This window comes from Gymnogyps californianus, chromosome 5 (assembly GCF_018139145.2).
Source record: "Gymnogyps californianus isolate 813 chromosome 5, ASM1813914v2, whole genome shotgun sequence".
NCBI classification, from domain to species: domain Eukaryota; kingdom Metazoa; phylum Chordata; class Aves; order Accipitriformes; family Cathartidae; genus Gymnogyps; species Gymnogyps californianus.
The window spans coordinates 36,369,110-36,384,210 of record NC_059475.1 but is presented as its reverse complement, the minus strand read 5'-3'; the positions used below and the strand labels follow the sequence as shown (position 1 = coordinate 36,384,210).

At 42.7% G+C, this 15,101-nt stretch overlaps 1 protein-coding gene across 1 annotated transcript in view; it reads left to right on the top strand.

Moving 5' to 3' along the window:
• Nucleotides 1–2,320: 2,320 nt before the first annotated feature.
• The window catches only part of SCG5 (secretogranin V), a 30,325-nt gene continuing 17,544 nt past the window's right edge, over nucleotides 2,321–15,101 (top strand). The window contains exons 1-2 of the mRNA XM_050898072.1: nucleotides 2,321–2,343; nucleotides 2,987–3,219. Coding sequence (XP_050754029.1) covers nucleotides 3,006–3,219 — 214 coding nt within the window. The 5' untranslated portion in view covers nucleotides 2,321–2,343; nucleotides 2,987–3,005. The remainder of the gene's footprint in view (nucleotides 2,344–2,986; nucleotides 3,220–15,101) is intronic.

Sequence of the window (15,101 nt, the reverse complement as noted above, 5' to 3'; positions counted from 1 at the left end):
TCGTCTTCGATAGATGTTGGTGATTTTTCACAACTAGCAAAAGGCGTGGTGCAACATCATTTAGCAGGAGTAGGCTTCTAAACTTCTTGACTGATATGTTAATGAAAGGAGTAGTTCTGCTTGCTTTCTGTTCCCTGCCTCCTTCCCCACATATCCACCAACTTACTAGCTGAGTGGTTCAGCTCAGTGATCTGGTGGAAACCTCCTGCCCCCATCAGCCCAGCTGAGCTCCGTCACTCTGTTGCTACATTATTCTTAAGATCTAGCACTAGGGAAACAGCCATGAGAGTATCTTAACAGGATTGCTTGGTGGCATGGTTAAGTATTGGAAGCTTCAGTTTCATGAAAGAAGGGAGCCAATGTAACAGTTCACCACCATCCAAAGAGGAAGCTGCTTCTCCCTACCCTCTGCCTTTAGCTGGTGCTGGCAGATCCCTCAGTAGGCTGAACGTAGGCACCAGAGCACCACGTTTTGTATCATTTCACTGAGGTAAATAAGGCTCGGCAAAGCGAGTGCCAGCTGTCATAGCTGATGCGAGGAGGCAGGAGGTGGAAATAGGACAGAAGGAGATAAAGGCAAGGTCATGAGGAAGAAAATGAAATCTGACTCCTTCCATAATACTGAGCTGTTACATTAATTCGTGTTTGAATGAGCAAGACTTGAGATTTTTTCTGTTAGTATGTACCAACTATTTTGAATGCTAATGTAGCTTTGACAATGTGTCGTGCGTGGAGCAGGAAACTATTTTTGATCATCAATGCAAGCCAGTCTTGAACAGGTAGACTTAAATGTCAGAGAGGGAGATTTTGGTAGGGGTCTGACAAACAAACCCTTAAACACCAGGAAAGACTGTCAAAGAAAGTTGTAGGCTCTGTTTTTAGAGGTTTTACAGAACATTTTAGGCACACATCTGTTTACATAAAGTTGATCATGTTTTGGAGAAAGATTAGAAACTAGATGCCCAATGGAAGTCCCTACTGCTTAATCCTGCAAGTTACAGACATGTGTAATGTACTAGAGACTAGCAAAAAGAGAGAGTAATCTACATTTGAAAGTGTAGTTCATGGATCTGTTGTGGTTTATGGGGTATAATCTCAGAGCTTTTCTGTAGATAGTTATCCTAAAATGGAACTTGTCACGTTCATGTCAGTAGCAGTTACATAAAATAGCCTTTAGAAATCACCGTTTTGCCAAGTGCTATTAAATGAGACTTTATTTAGCAAGATCCTTTTATAGTTGTCTTTTTGTTGACCTCTGCTATGGATGATGTATATAGATTTGCTTAACCTGGAGACCTTTACCTGCAAGTGCTTAGAGATGGTTGCCATGTTGTTACCTTGTAAACCTGCAGTTAGGTAATACTATCATCCCGTGAGTAAGCCGTTGATCATATTATTCCAGGGAGAGAAATCACAGCAGGAAGACAGATGCAATCCTAGGAATACGTAATATCTTATTTCTGTAACCGTTAATCCATTAACATCCTTCAGTTTATTTTCAGATTATTGTGTTTAGCTGAAACAGGAGATCTTGAATATCACCCCCGAGCTTTCTGTCGTCTTCTTAACTGGACAAATCCACGCAGCAAGCACACGGTCGCGCCAGGTACCCACGAGAAGCTGGCGGGGCCTGGCTGTGGGGGAAGGGGGGCGAGGGGCCGTGGCTGCGCACGGAGGATGCGCGGCCGCGGAGCCGCCGCACCCGCAGAGCCGCGCCGGGAGCGGGAGGTGAGTGCGGCGCTCCCGGGGGCCCGCGGCGGGGCCCGGCCCGGCCCGGCCCGGCCCGGGGGGCTCCGTGCCGCTGCTGAGCTGGCCTGGGTGCCGCGGGCAGGGAGGGGGGGTTACGGTCCAGCTTTCCACGGGCGCAGCACTGAGGTGCGGGGTGGTGCAGGTAGCGAAGCGGCAGCCCTGCTCGTCTGCATACTAACGGGGAATATTTTGTAGAAAGCAGGCTTTTTTGCCTCTAAATAGAAAAAAAAGTGGCTCGCCTCGTGTGCAGCTCTCCTGCAGAGGCTGATGGAGCGGAGATGGGTGGCCTGCTGCGGTGCGGTGCGGTGGAGCCGCGCACAGGCGTAGCAGGGAATATTTCCAGCATTGTTTTTTTTCAGCCATTTTTGCCTCAAAGACGTTTTCAGGTGCCTTGCGTGGGGCGGTTGGAGCACTGGAACATCTTTAAACGTCTGGCGTAGAGAAATCAGGCAGCTGTGTGTGTTTTAAGGAAGACAAGGAGGACTTGAGGGGTTTTTGTTTATTCAAGGGATTGGAAGTGATGCATTTTAATTATTCTCTGATGTGAGGAGAAAAGGACCTTTAAGATTAAAATTCAGCCTCTCAAAGAGGACAGTAAGTGGTGCTTGTTTGTTTGGTTTTTTTCCCCTAATTAAACTACACTGTGCAGCCATTGAGTGAAAGGGATTCAAGGAAACAAACGAAACCTATTTGCTTCAGGTGGGGAAGATGATGCATATGAAGTAGCAAGCCTCTTGTCTTTAGGTGCAAATAAAATATAATCCAGGTTGCTCAGCAGTTTCTAGTGATTCATTTTTGAGGCAATGCAAGAATAGAGCTTGGAAAACACAGTTCCTGGCTGAAGAGTTCTTTGCTTTTAGCCAAGAGCTTTATAAAATAGCATAATAAATATGGGGGGGAGGGGAAACGTATTCTCATTAAATGAAACAGTGGATCCATTTTGTTTGCAGTGACTGTTAATGAATGTTATCGGTAAATGTAAATCAGAAAATTGATTCCTGCAGTTTGCTACTTAACATTTTTTTCAGAAGAGCTTATCCACCCTTCTCCCCCCCCCCCCCCTTCTGCCTCCCCTCCCCCCCTCCCCCAGTGTTCAGCTGGCTAGATTTTCAGCTGCCCCTCGAAGCTGTGGTAGTAAACTGTGATGTGCAGTAGTAAGATCAGAAGTTATTTCCAGCATCCATACTGGACTTTTTTTCCACTGTCACTTGTAATCAAATTCCTTTCTTTTTCACAGGGTAAAAGTGGCTACCAGAATGACAACTACCTTGTTTTGTAACGTGATATTTCTGCTGGCATTTGGATTGGCTTCAGCTTTTAGCCACAGCCCTAGGACCCCTGACAGGGTTTCTGAAGCAGATATTCAGAGGCTCCTCCATGGTGTTATGGAGCAACTGGGCATTGCCAGACCCCGGGTAGAATATCCAGCGCACCAGGCTATGAACCTAGTTGGTCCACAGAGCATTGAAGGTAGCTAATTTCTACTATGAGTTATGATGAATTTATTAGTATCCTTTGATAATAATGATTGTTTTGCATACAGATGCAGAATATCCTGAGCTTAAAATCGTGGACTTCTTCACCATGTTGTTGCCTGATCTTTGTTTTAAAATCATCATCCATCTTTTACCTTCCTTAATGTAATGACTTTGGCAGAAGAAGTAGTGGGGTTTTTTATGTACAGGCTTTGTAGAAAAAGTCATGTTCTCTTAGAAGTGTCTGGTCTCTAGTACCTCAAAACAACAGGTTTACTAAATTCTTCCCCAATAGTGTGTATAAATATATCATGTATGTATTTCACATGAAACAAATGTGAGCTATAAAGCCCAAATCTCATGGATTTTTAGAAACATTTGCAGACCAGAAGAGATCAAACGTTTGCGGTGTCATGCGAGAGAAAGGGAGAAACCTTATACGGGGGTTCTTCTTAGGTGCTGCAGAACCCTGTGCAGCCCTCCGTGGGACAGGATCGGTGCTGGAGCACGCAGGGCTGCAGGCAGGGGGAAGCCAGGGCTCCAGCTGCAGGGGTGGAAAGGACACGGGTGCTCCTCTCCCTGCGCCCACAAGCAGCACCTCAACACTGTGTTGCTGTGGTGAATGCTCTGGGCTCAGGTTCATTTTTTTGGCCAGTACTTCTGGTCTTGCTCTGTGTGAGTAAATTTTCCTTGGAATCATAAGGGATTCCATTCCGTTCCCTAATCATAGTCTTTTATGACTATGCAAACTATCTGAAATATCTGGCTCAAAATTTAGGGTATTAGGATAACGTTGCAATGTATTGCTATTTGAATTGTAATAAACTAGCTTTTATTTTGGGATTACAGCAAAAGGTTGAAGGTATGCAACTCCAAATATTATAGTTTATGTGTGAACACCAAAACAGAGCAGAAACTCTCAACCCTTCTCTCAGAATTAAACCAATTTGGCACAGTGTAGCAAGTCTTCACCATTCATAAGTCTGTGCCCTTTATTTTGTCCCCATTCGGATCTACAGACTATCCTAGCCAGAGATACAATTGCCTTAATGGAGGCTAAGGAGAGGATTAAAGCTGAATAGGCATTTCTACCAGATAATTGCAGACCTAAGTTTATATATTTTCTAAAGAAACTTTGATGGATATATGCTTTTCTGCAAACTTAAATGATAGAGATTAGGCTTAAGGAGTAAAATTTGGTCTGTGCCCTTTCCTCCTCCTTTATGAGTGTTTGATGCAGAGAAATTGGGACAGACTGGTAGAAGTGAATCATTTTACTCTCCATCTCCCTCTTTTCCCCAGACTTTTTTTTTTTTAAAAAAAAATTAGAAAAGATAAGCAGATCTGTATCTCTGACAAATATTTCTTCTCAGCTGTTTGCCATTACTTTCTAAATACAATGTTTGCAAAATCAGATTAAGAATCTCTTCTTTTAAGTATTGAAACTTTTCTGGTGCTTGTAAGACTCGAATAATACTAGTTTTTCAGTCATCCGTACAGTCTTCCACAAAACGCAGGTTGGACAAATCTTTTTTTTTTTCCCCCTCTTTCTTTTCTTATTTTCCTTTTTTTAAATAAAAATACCTTCTGTGTACATAACAGAGTAAAACTGAGAGGTGATAAATCCAGTTTATTTGTCATATATAGCATTCCCCTCTTGATCAGATGAGGATGACTCTCTTTTTTTCAAGTCTACCATAGATATTTAACAGCCTATTGAGAAATTTCTGCAAAAGCAAAAAAGCCTTGAGATGAACACTATCAATCAGTGTAGAAATAGACATGCAAATCAGACCTTCATGTCAAACATTGCTTTTCATAAAGTGTTTTGCGGTAAGTTTTTCAGATAGTAATCACTTGCTTTTTCTTTGGGTTTTTTTTGTGGTGATATGTGTCTGTCTATAGATAGATATCTCTTAAAGTATCTGATTAGAAACTTCAACTTAAGAAAGTGTTTTGAAAGTGTTGGTTCCAGTTACAAGATTAACATGGTCCTATGTCATTCTACACAATATTTTCTCATACTGCTTTTTTAAAAAGTACATATAATTCAGTAAATTTTCACCATGAGTTTATCTTTAAATATAGACCATGAATTACAGGATACTTAATCCAACAAAACTTGCGTTTCTTTCTGTACCAGTCATTTTAACTATTACATTGTGAAATACTTCAGAATTTAATATACCAATTACTAATCAGTTAACAATGCTCTGTTTCATCCTCTTTGAATACTTATTTCTGTGTTATTTGGGGAAAAACCTGCATGATGGGTTTGACTTTCTATTAGGTGTCTACTTTGGAAACAGAACTGCTAAAATGGCATGGTAAGACATTTATTCAAAACAGTCTAGAGATTCCCATACATAATGCTTCCACATATGGTATCTGCCTGAAAAACTGCAGTTTTTATCATTTTCCTCAGTCTGCCCACTACTCGGTTACTGCCAGGGGACTTACATTCCTGACCTCCCAGCGGCTCCAGTCGGCCCATGTTTTCTGAACAGAATGAGAACTGGATTCAGGGAAGGACCTTGTCCTCTGGCGAGGAATGAGGACAGGAGGCATTTGAACAAGGACTCCCATGAGGCATTGACCATGGGCAGATGAAGTGTAATGCTCAGTATAGTAAAAATATTGTGACCTTTCTGAACTGGTTTTTTTTTTTGGTTTGGTGGGGGAGGGGGAGCCTGGGTCTGACACACGTATTTTGTGAAATTCCATCACGTGATGGAGAAACAGGATTTCCTCAGAGGAGGAAGCTCCAATCTCTGCTCTGCTAAACAGATCTGCAGGACTTTCTGGAAGAATGCTTCTGATGGTGGTGAGCTCTTACAGTGTCATGGGTTGTAATGTTTAAGCAAAAAAAACCTGTGCCTGTAGCACAGGTGTCGGCTGACAGGAGTATTGAGGAGGATTGAGAGAGGACTTGTGATTGATGTTCCCAGTGGTATCCATATGAACAATAAGTAATTTACGTTTGAGCTATAGAAAGAATAACTGCATGTGTTTTTAGAGTACATCAGTACGAAGTTTCAGATTCTGAAGGATTCACCTATCAGCTTTCCACAACACAGTTACACTGTTATCACTGGCTAGTAATTCTGTGTGCAAGTGCTTAAAAAAATCTACAAGATAATGGAAGGCAAAACTAAGGGGGAAGGGAAGAAAGAGGTTTAACAATAGTTGGAATATGTCACAGCAAAATAGGGGTTTCATCCTAAATACCGTCATGGCAAAGTGGTAATTCACTAACTACTCTCCTGAGGCGCTGTCTTCATTGGGAATTTTTGCCTGAAAGTAGTGGAGAGCAGAATTGGGTATGAAACTTATTATTTATGAGAAATTCTGAGCTGCCAGGAGTGTTGACTTCCAGCCATTTTTCAGACTGTAGGTTGCAGTGACCAATGTAGACAGTTTAAAACCTGGTTCATCACATGCCAGCATCCTCATCATTAACCCGCTCACTGTTCTGGAGTGCATCTGTTTCTCATTTTGACCAAATATTGCATCTCAGCATAAAAAAACCTTTTTCAATCAGGGCTTAATAAATTTAGTATGTTCCTACAGAAAATTGTTCTACTTAACAGAATGTTTTTGTCAGAAATTGCCCCAGCAGTGTAGACCTGCAGCAGTGTTGATAGCTGCGGATGCCATCAGTTTCAGCCGAGCCAGGATTCCAGAAGTACCACTGATTTTCAGAAGGCCAAGATCTCACATGTTACATCTGTACACTTGCAAACGAGGTGCTGTCAGGAAAAATTAATTTCTGTGGCTTTGGAATTTGGAAACAAATTTAGGCTGCCATAATATAAACAAGTTTATACTAGCAGCCTGATTATAATGAAATGTTTGCAAATTTGAGTGATTGTTATAATAACCTTTTCCAGCTGAATAAGATCTTAATAATTTTATAAGTAACAAAAATACTATTGCTGCTAGTTCATAAGCAGATTTCCTAGTTATGCCCATTTTCCATCTCAGCTATCTACATTTTTTCCGGTGTTAATCATCATATTTTGACTTTAAAATGCTAAAAACCAGAGGATGGATGTGTTGCAAGGAACTATACATGGTCTTTCTCTCCCCGCACCCACCTCCCCTCCCCCCCCCCCCCCCCCCCCCCCCCCCCCCCGCCGCCCCAAAAAAGCTTAGGGCTGCCTTGGCTGTAGTAAGTGAAGTCACAAACTTCCTCTGTGCCAAAGACAACTAAAAGATGGACACTTTTCAGAAAATACATTTAGCAGCAAGTGTTCTTTTTCCAAAGTGACCAGATAGTTTTGTTGTTGATGGATAGAAAAAAAAGTACAGCTTGTTAATTGAAAGAAGTTACAGTCTTTTCTTATGTTGAAATCTATAAATACATGGGTTTGTTTTTTTTCTTCTCCTTCCTTTTGCATTTGTCAATTTACCTGTTACCTCGGGTCAAGCTGCTAAAATAGGAGTAGAGTCTAGAAAATGCCTGATAAAGAGTTTAATCTACCAAGAAATTACTGTGAAGTTCAAGCTGTGTGTAATCCCAGGAGAGCTCGGAGGTCCAGAGGGCTGTGAGCGCGGTGGCTTTTCTCTCTCGGTGGCAGTGAGCCGCCCGGGGAGGATGGCTTCTCCGCCCCAAGCCTGCAGGGAGGTGCGGAGGCAGCGTGAGCTCTCCTCCTTTGCTCGGGCTCTGTGAGCTGAGTGGAAGCAGTTCACAGGATAAATACGTCGCAAAAATGGGAATTTGCTGGCTGATGCCCTCTGCTTGTGTACCGCAGCCGGCAGATGGTGCGTGGCATGTCAGCACGGCAGAAGCCAAACAGATCCTGCATGATGAGTGTCAAGCGAAGATGGTTTTAACACCCGAGGTGGTACCTTAGGAGCAGCTGGGTTTTGCTGACCACTTAATAGATTTTCCTTCTGCACACCCCCTGATTCCTAAAAGTAACAAACCCATATTAACTACTTTAATTTCTCTAATAATATTCGCTCTCCTCGTTAATTTATCTTTTCAGAAAGCTATGTTGGAGTCACTTAGCAGTATCTATAAGAAGAGGGGAAAAAAACATAGAAAAGCAAAATAGGAATTTTTAATGAGTAGCTGTGTTTCTGTAGTTACTATTTAGGTTTATCACTAAAATACTGTACAAGCACAACTGGGCTATATTCAAGTTTTCTATAGGCAAGAAGGGGGCTGTATCTATGTTAACAGAGGACAAAAGAATAAAGTAAAGAAATGCCTTCAACATTTCAAAAATATAGAAGTTATTTTTTCCTGCCTGGCAGGGAGTTTATGAAGTAAGAGATCACATGGTTTTTTTCTTTCCTTACATGCTTATAAGTTTGTGCCAATATTTAAGGGTTTTTTTGGGAAGAGAGGGAGGGAATATGTGTGTAATGCAAATTTCAGGACTATTGTATCATGCATAGGAGAACAGTAAAATCTCACTTAAACACACGGGGGCACCACTAGCTCAGCTCGGGCACTTCATAGCGCTTAACTTCATAATGGGAAATGTGAAGTCCTATTTTCCTTTTGTAAATATCATCTCCTTACATTTTCATTGCCTCCTGTACAATTCAATACAATAGAAAGCCTCTTGGGTGGTTTGTTTGTTTGTTTCTGTTAGATTTGGTTGTTTTGTTTTTATTTCTTAAAAACACTTCAGACGAGATGATGGTTGATAAAGGTGCTGGCATCATAGCCCAGAGAGTCTGAAGTTTTCAATCTGCAAAAGCGGTGTAATGCTGTAAACCTCAGTGACAACATTAAATGATGTCTCTTACATCCTGATCGTTTGTAGGAATAAGAAAATATGATGCCTTTTTGGGAGGCTTTTGACTCTCCTGCAGAGACTGCTTATAGCTACTGAGAAAAGGTTGGGGTTTATCTGATTATGTTGAAAGGAAATAAATATCTCTTTATTGTTTCAGAAGAACGTAGTTACCATTTGCCTGATTGAGATGGTAAAACTCTGGAACATTATGCTAATATTTCCACTAACAACTGGTAGTTAATGACTTGTCAGCACAGACTCTGTACAAATAGCACTTTGCATGAAACCTACTGTCTATAAAATTATGCAGATTACACATGCATGTTAATAATGCCTATTTTGTTTACATTTTCCTAGTAAGAAAACTAAGACAGACAGTGCTGGATTACCTTGCTGTCTGGCCTGTAACATACCTTCAAGACAGCTACTTTTTTCCTACAAGGACAGTAAAATCTTCTTATTAGAAAGTTGCCAAAACTTTTGCTTATGAATGCACTCAGAGAAGCCAGTGCAGAAATGACCTTTGCAGTCGTTTGCTTTTAGGCTAGTGTGTGCTATGCTTATACCTGAATATATTTGGACTTCCTTGGGTGACTAGAAGTAATAACCATTGACAGACGGGAGTATGATACCCTGGGGGTCAGCAAACATGGCAATGCGATGGCTGCATCCTCTTTGCTCTAGTTTACATCCTCTGTGCCAGCAGCTGGGGGTAGCAGTGTAGAAGTCCCTGGGCTGGCAGCGTGCCACTGGGCTGGGGCAGACCTCCCGCAGCCAATTCTGCTGCTTCGGGGCCGCTTTGTAGTGTCAATTTAGTGCAAAGAGACCACACAATCATTTGGGATTTGGATTATTGTATCTGTTCTATAGAGAAAGTCCTGCTGCAGTTAAGACATAAAGTCATATTCACATTGGGACTGCTTTTGCTGAAGCGCACATGAGTTTAATCAAACGCTGCGTTATGGGCCTGACATTTAACAAACAAAATCAAACCCCAACACCACTCTACTAGTCTCTGCTTTCAGGGGATTTTTTTGCAAATTACTGGAATAGCCCAGGAAATATGATTTCAAAATTTAATGTGGACATCTCAAATTTGTAACGTAAAATGAAAATGGTAAAGCTACACTTTTTTTATACATTAATATGATAGACATCTGGATTTGTATAGCTCTGACTAAAAATGCCTATCATTTTCTTTGTATTTTATTCCCCAAATTGTAATGTCAAAACCAGAATTTGAGTATCAGGCAGTGGTGCATGTTGTAAGAGAGGTGATTTAGAATGTTCATTCCTGAATTTAAAAGCTAATGACGGTGCCAAATGACACTGCCAAATGGCAGCAGTGGCTTACAGTAGATTTTCTTTATGTAAGTGATATGGCACAGCTCTGTGAAGAAATTGCATGTAAAATGATTATACCTCTAACTCGACAAACAGGAAAATAATGAGGTGGTATGACTTTATTTGTTCTTTATTAAAGACAAGTGTTTGAAAATTTGGCCCATAATATCCTTGCTTCCATATGAATTGATAAGCAATGACAAGCAGTGAATAATAAGAAAGCAAAGTTGGTGTTTGTATTGCTATGCGGAGGTGGTATCGTGTTACCTCAATGTGTTTGACAGCTTTCCCTCTTGAGGAGCACGGGCAGGATACGGTGAAGGCTGTGGGTGTTACCACTGTGGGCTCTGCCACTTCTGAATTTCGGGAACTACCCTTCCTCAATGTCCCTGTGCTGTAGGAGGTGTGCAGGCACTACTCTTGTCTCCTCAGTGTGTCTGGGGAGAGGCAGGGAAAATTCTGAAAACTAGTGCGCTCATCAGAGAAGTCAGTCAATGGGGAACGCGAGAAGAAAAGTGTATGAATCCCTGTTTCTCTCTAGATCTTTGTTATTTGCACGTGGGCCTGACTAAGGGACCTATTTGGATTTGAGGTTTTGGCCCTTTTCTTGAAACAACATGTGTGTAACAGTCCTCATGGCTGCAGGAGGGAGTGCAGGTGTCTCATCCCTCTTCTGAGGACCCAAGAAAATAAAGCAACTCCAGCTCTTAACAGTGGTTAGTGGGAGGTTTTATGTGATATAGACTACTGCTGCTGTTCATAAAGTCATCTTTAAAAGATGCCACCAAAAGAGAAAGCAGTTTGAGATGGGACTCTTTCAGGGAAGAAAGTTGGCAGCTCTATAGGGATTATAGAATTCAGTAGATTCTCATGTACCTAAAGGTAATCAGTCAGTTAGAATGGGATTTGTAGCCACAATTATTTTTTTGTACATGTTACCAGAGGGAAATAATCCAATAAGAAAGGTAGGAAACCTGAGGAGGAGAGGTAATACGATAGCTTCTGTATTGTCTGATGCTTTATAGCACTTCTGTTTTCTAGTGTTGGCAGATGGTATACAGAAATTTAATATGAAACTGTAAAATTTTATCTAGCAATGGAATATGGTCCATAAGTATTTAAAAATCTGCCAGTGAAGATTGGCCAAATTATGATGAGCTCTTGTTTTCAAAGATTTTTTTCCCTGCTTGTCTTTCACATGCATAAAACAAGTCTTTGGGCACATTAGTTAGGATTTATACCTTTTTGTAATTGTTCTCAAAATCATGCGCATTTCCCCTGCTCCCATCTGAATTTTAAATTAACTTGCAGGAAGAAAAGCTTTTTTAATTTATTTGGTTCTATGAAAAGATATTTTAGAAGTCTAGACAAAGATGAGATTCTTGCTTTTCTTGATTGTGGTGTCGTGTGCAGGAGATAGGATCTCTGGCATGCTCCGGAGATTTCCACAGCTATTCTCTCTGTGCTTCCTGTTGTGCGTGCTTTCAGCAGTGCCCTCACAGCTGCTGCAGGGATGAATGAGAAGAGGAATGTTCTCAGCCGCTGAACAGGAGGGAGGAAGAAGCTGGTTTCTCCCCTTCGGATGCTTTAGTACATCAGGTTAGCTGGCTCGAGTCCCTCTTGCAGCGACAAAGAGCAGTGTTGGGCCTGGTCTTACCTGGCAGGGCTCTTCATCTCACCACTCTCTTGCATCTTCATCGTGCGCTGACGCTTTTATTCAAGTGCAAAAGAAATCTCATCTTGACTCGGGCCACGTGTGGTGGGTTGACCCTGGCTAGATGCCAGGTGCCCACCAAAGCCGCTCTATCACTCCCCCTCCTCAACTGGACAGGGGAGAAAATAAAACGAAAGGCTCGTGGGTCGAGATAAGGACAGGGAGATCACTCACCAATTACCGTCACAGGCAAAACAGACTCGACTTGGGGAAAAATTAGTTTAATTTATTGCTAGTCAAATTAGAGCAGGATAATGAGAAATAAAACCAAATCTTAAAACACCTTCCCCCCACCCGTCCCTTCTTCCCAGGCTTAACTTTACTCCTTATTTTTGCTACCTCCTCCCCCCCGAGCGGCGCAGGGGGACGGGGAAGGGGGGTTTGGGTCAGTTCCTCACACACTGTTTCTGCCGCTCCTTCCTCCTCAGGGGGAGGACTCCTCACACTCTTCCCCTGCTCCAGCGTGGGGTCCCTCCCACGGGAGACAGTCCTTCACGAACTTCTCCAATGTGAGTCCTTCCCACGGGCTACAGTTCTTCACAAACTGCTCCAGCGTGGGTCCCCCACGGGGTCACAAGTCCTGGCAGCAAACCTGCTCCAGCGTGGGCTCCTCTCTCCACAGGGCCACGGGTCCGCTGGTCCTGCCAGGAGCCTGCTCCAGCACGGGCTTCCCACGGGGTCACAGCCTCCTTCGGGCATCCGCCTGCTCCGGCGTGGGGTCCTCCACGGGCTGCAGGTGGATATCTGCTCCACCATGGATGCCCATGGGCTGCAGGGGGACAGCCTGCCTCACCAGGGTCTTCACCACGGGCTGCAAGGGAATCTCTCTCTCTGTTCTGGCGCCTGGAGCACCTCCTCCCCCTCCTTCTTCCCTGACCTTGGTGTCTGCGGAGTTGTTTCTCTCACATCTTCTCACTCCTCTCTCTCTGGCTGCAACTGCAACTCCCCTGTAACTTCTTTTGCTTTTCTTAAATATGTTATCACAGAGGCGCTACCACTGTTGCTGATGGGCTCGGCCTTGGCCAGCGGCGGGTCCGTCTTGGAACCCGCTGGCATTAACTTTATCGGACATAGGGGAAGCTTCTGGCAGCTTCTCACAGAAGCCACCCCTATAGCCCCCCCCGCTACCAAAACCTTGCCACGCAAACCCAATACACCATGTTGGCAGAAGTTTTGAATAGGAAGGCCTCTGCTTTTGGAGTGTGAGGTTGTACCAGCACACCAAAGCAGAAGCTTGGGAGCCTTCTAGCCCCACACTGGTATTGTTCACGATGAGGTCATTTGGGGGAGTTAGAAAATGTACCCTGGTGGCAGCTGTCAGACAGGCATGCGAAGCTTTTAAACACTTCTGTTGAAGAACCAGCTGGGACTTTGAGCCATCTGTATGGAAAATGGAATTGAATAAATATGCATGGGGAAATGAACAGGAAAACTTTGTGAAGTTCAGTGGAGCAGTAGACAGAAAACATGGTCCCGTTCTGGACAGTTCTGGTGCCTCCATGCTTCACATTACAAAAGCGAAAGTATTTTTCTATGAGTGTGTTGACATTGATGGAGCATCTGGGCTTCTCATGCAGCTGGTGTCAATGCCAGTGAATGAAGTGCTCCAGTCTTTCATTGGTACATTTACATCTATAGGATTGAAATAGTGTCCCAGCCCTCGTGGGATAAAGTAGGTCACCGGCTTCCTTCTGTTGCCCCGTTTCATAGAGCCATGCACTGCACACATGGTCGTTAGCAAGGTGATGTTATGGCAGCTACAGGTGTGTGGTGTTTGCTGGACGTGCTTTCCCTTGACTCTGCTGATGCATGGTAGCTGGAAGTCCGTGTGGCAGAGGGGGCCTGTCGCTGCATACTGCAGGTTGCACTGGGTGTGTAAAAAAGGGTGAGCTTATCCACACGGTGAAGTGCGAAAGCTTTCTGCTCAGAGTGAAGGGCAAATTAATATAGTCCATTAGAGGACTGTTCAACCAAGGGAGGCATAAGAGATTGCTTTTGCGTTCTGTCAGCAAGTGAGCTGCTGGAGTGTTTTTATTGTGTGTGCAATTTGAATAATGAATAATAATGGCATATAAGCTACTGTTATAAATTTATTGTGAGAGACGCATGGGCATTACTTTGGTCCTAACCATTTCACAATAGAAGCATATCATATCTTAAATATTTGTACTGTTTTCAATTAAAATATGGGATAAAATGGAATGATTCACTGAAAGCAAGGTCAGTAATTGTGTGATGTATGTGCTTAAGGCTTTAGAAAATACATTGAAAGGAATTTGTCCCTCTGCAGAGAGAAAGAAAATTAATCTTTATCGTTTAAAGAAACTTTGTGTCATTAAGGAGAAGACAAGCTGACTCTGGAATCTAGGATGCTTGAGTATGTATAGCTGTAGTTCCCTTGGGTTTCCCAAGGCATGCTCTTGAATGGTTAAGGAAGTTGGCTAGGTTTGCATTTTTCCATTCCTGGTTCTCCTATGCTCTTTCTCCTTCCCTATTCTCTTATTTAACAGCTTCTGTGGAATAGAGAAGATGCGATAATTTATAATTTTTTCAGTGCCTCTCATTTCCTGATCTTAAATCAGTCTCAGCAACCAGGATAGGACTCTCTAGGATGAAGCTGGCTGAAGATGCACGGGGGAAATGGCATTGGGACTGTAAAGTTTTTAGTGATGTTAGAAAGGGTATGGAAAATGAAAATGCATTTTTTGCATTCAGGATTTTTTTGACAGTTTGAATTAATCAGATTACATGGTGGGGAGTCTTGCAGATAATAAAGGAAAGGAAAAAGGAAGCTAGTGGATGGTGTCCCATTTTAAGATACAAGAGCACCAGAAAGCATTCTGCCAAACTTGCCTTTGATTAGGGATGAGACATCACTTTTGAATGTGACAACAACACAGCAAAGGTAGATACGGCAAGATGACCGGGGATGGAAGTGCAGGATAGTATGGAAAGCTGCCACAGTGAAAGGAAAAAGAGCTCTCTATATCAGAGAGGACACACTGGAAATAATTTTGAAGATTTTTCCCAGTGATAAGAACTAATGGTCTAGATTAACAAAAGATT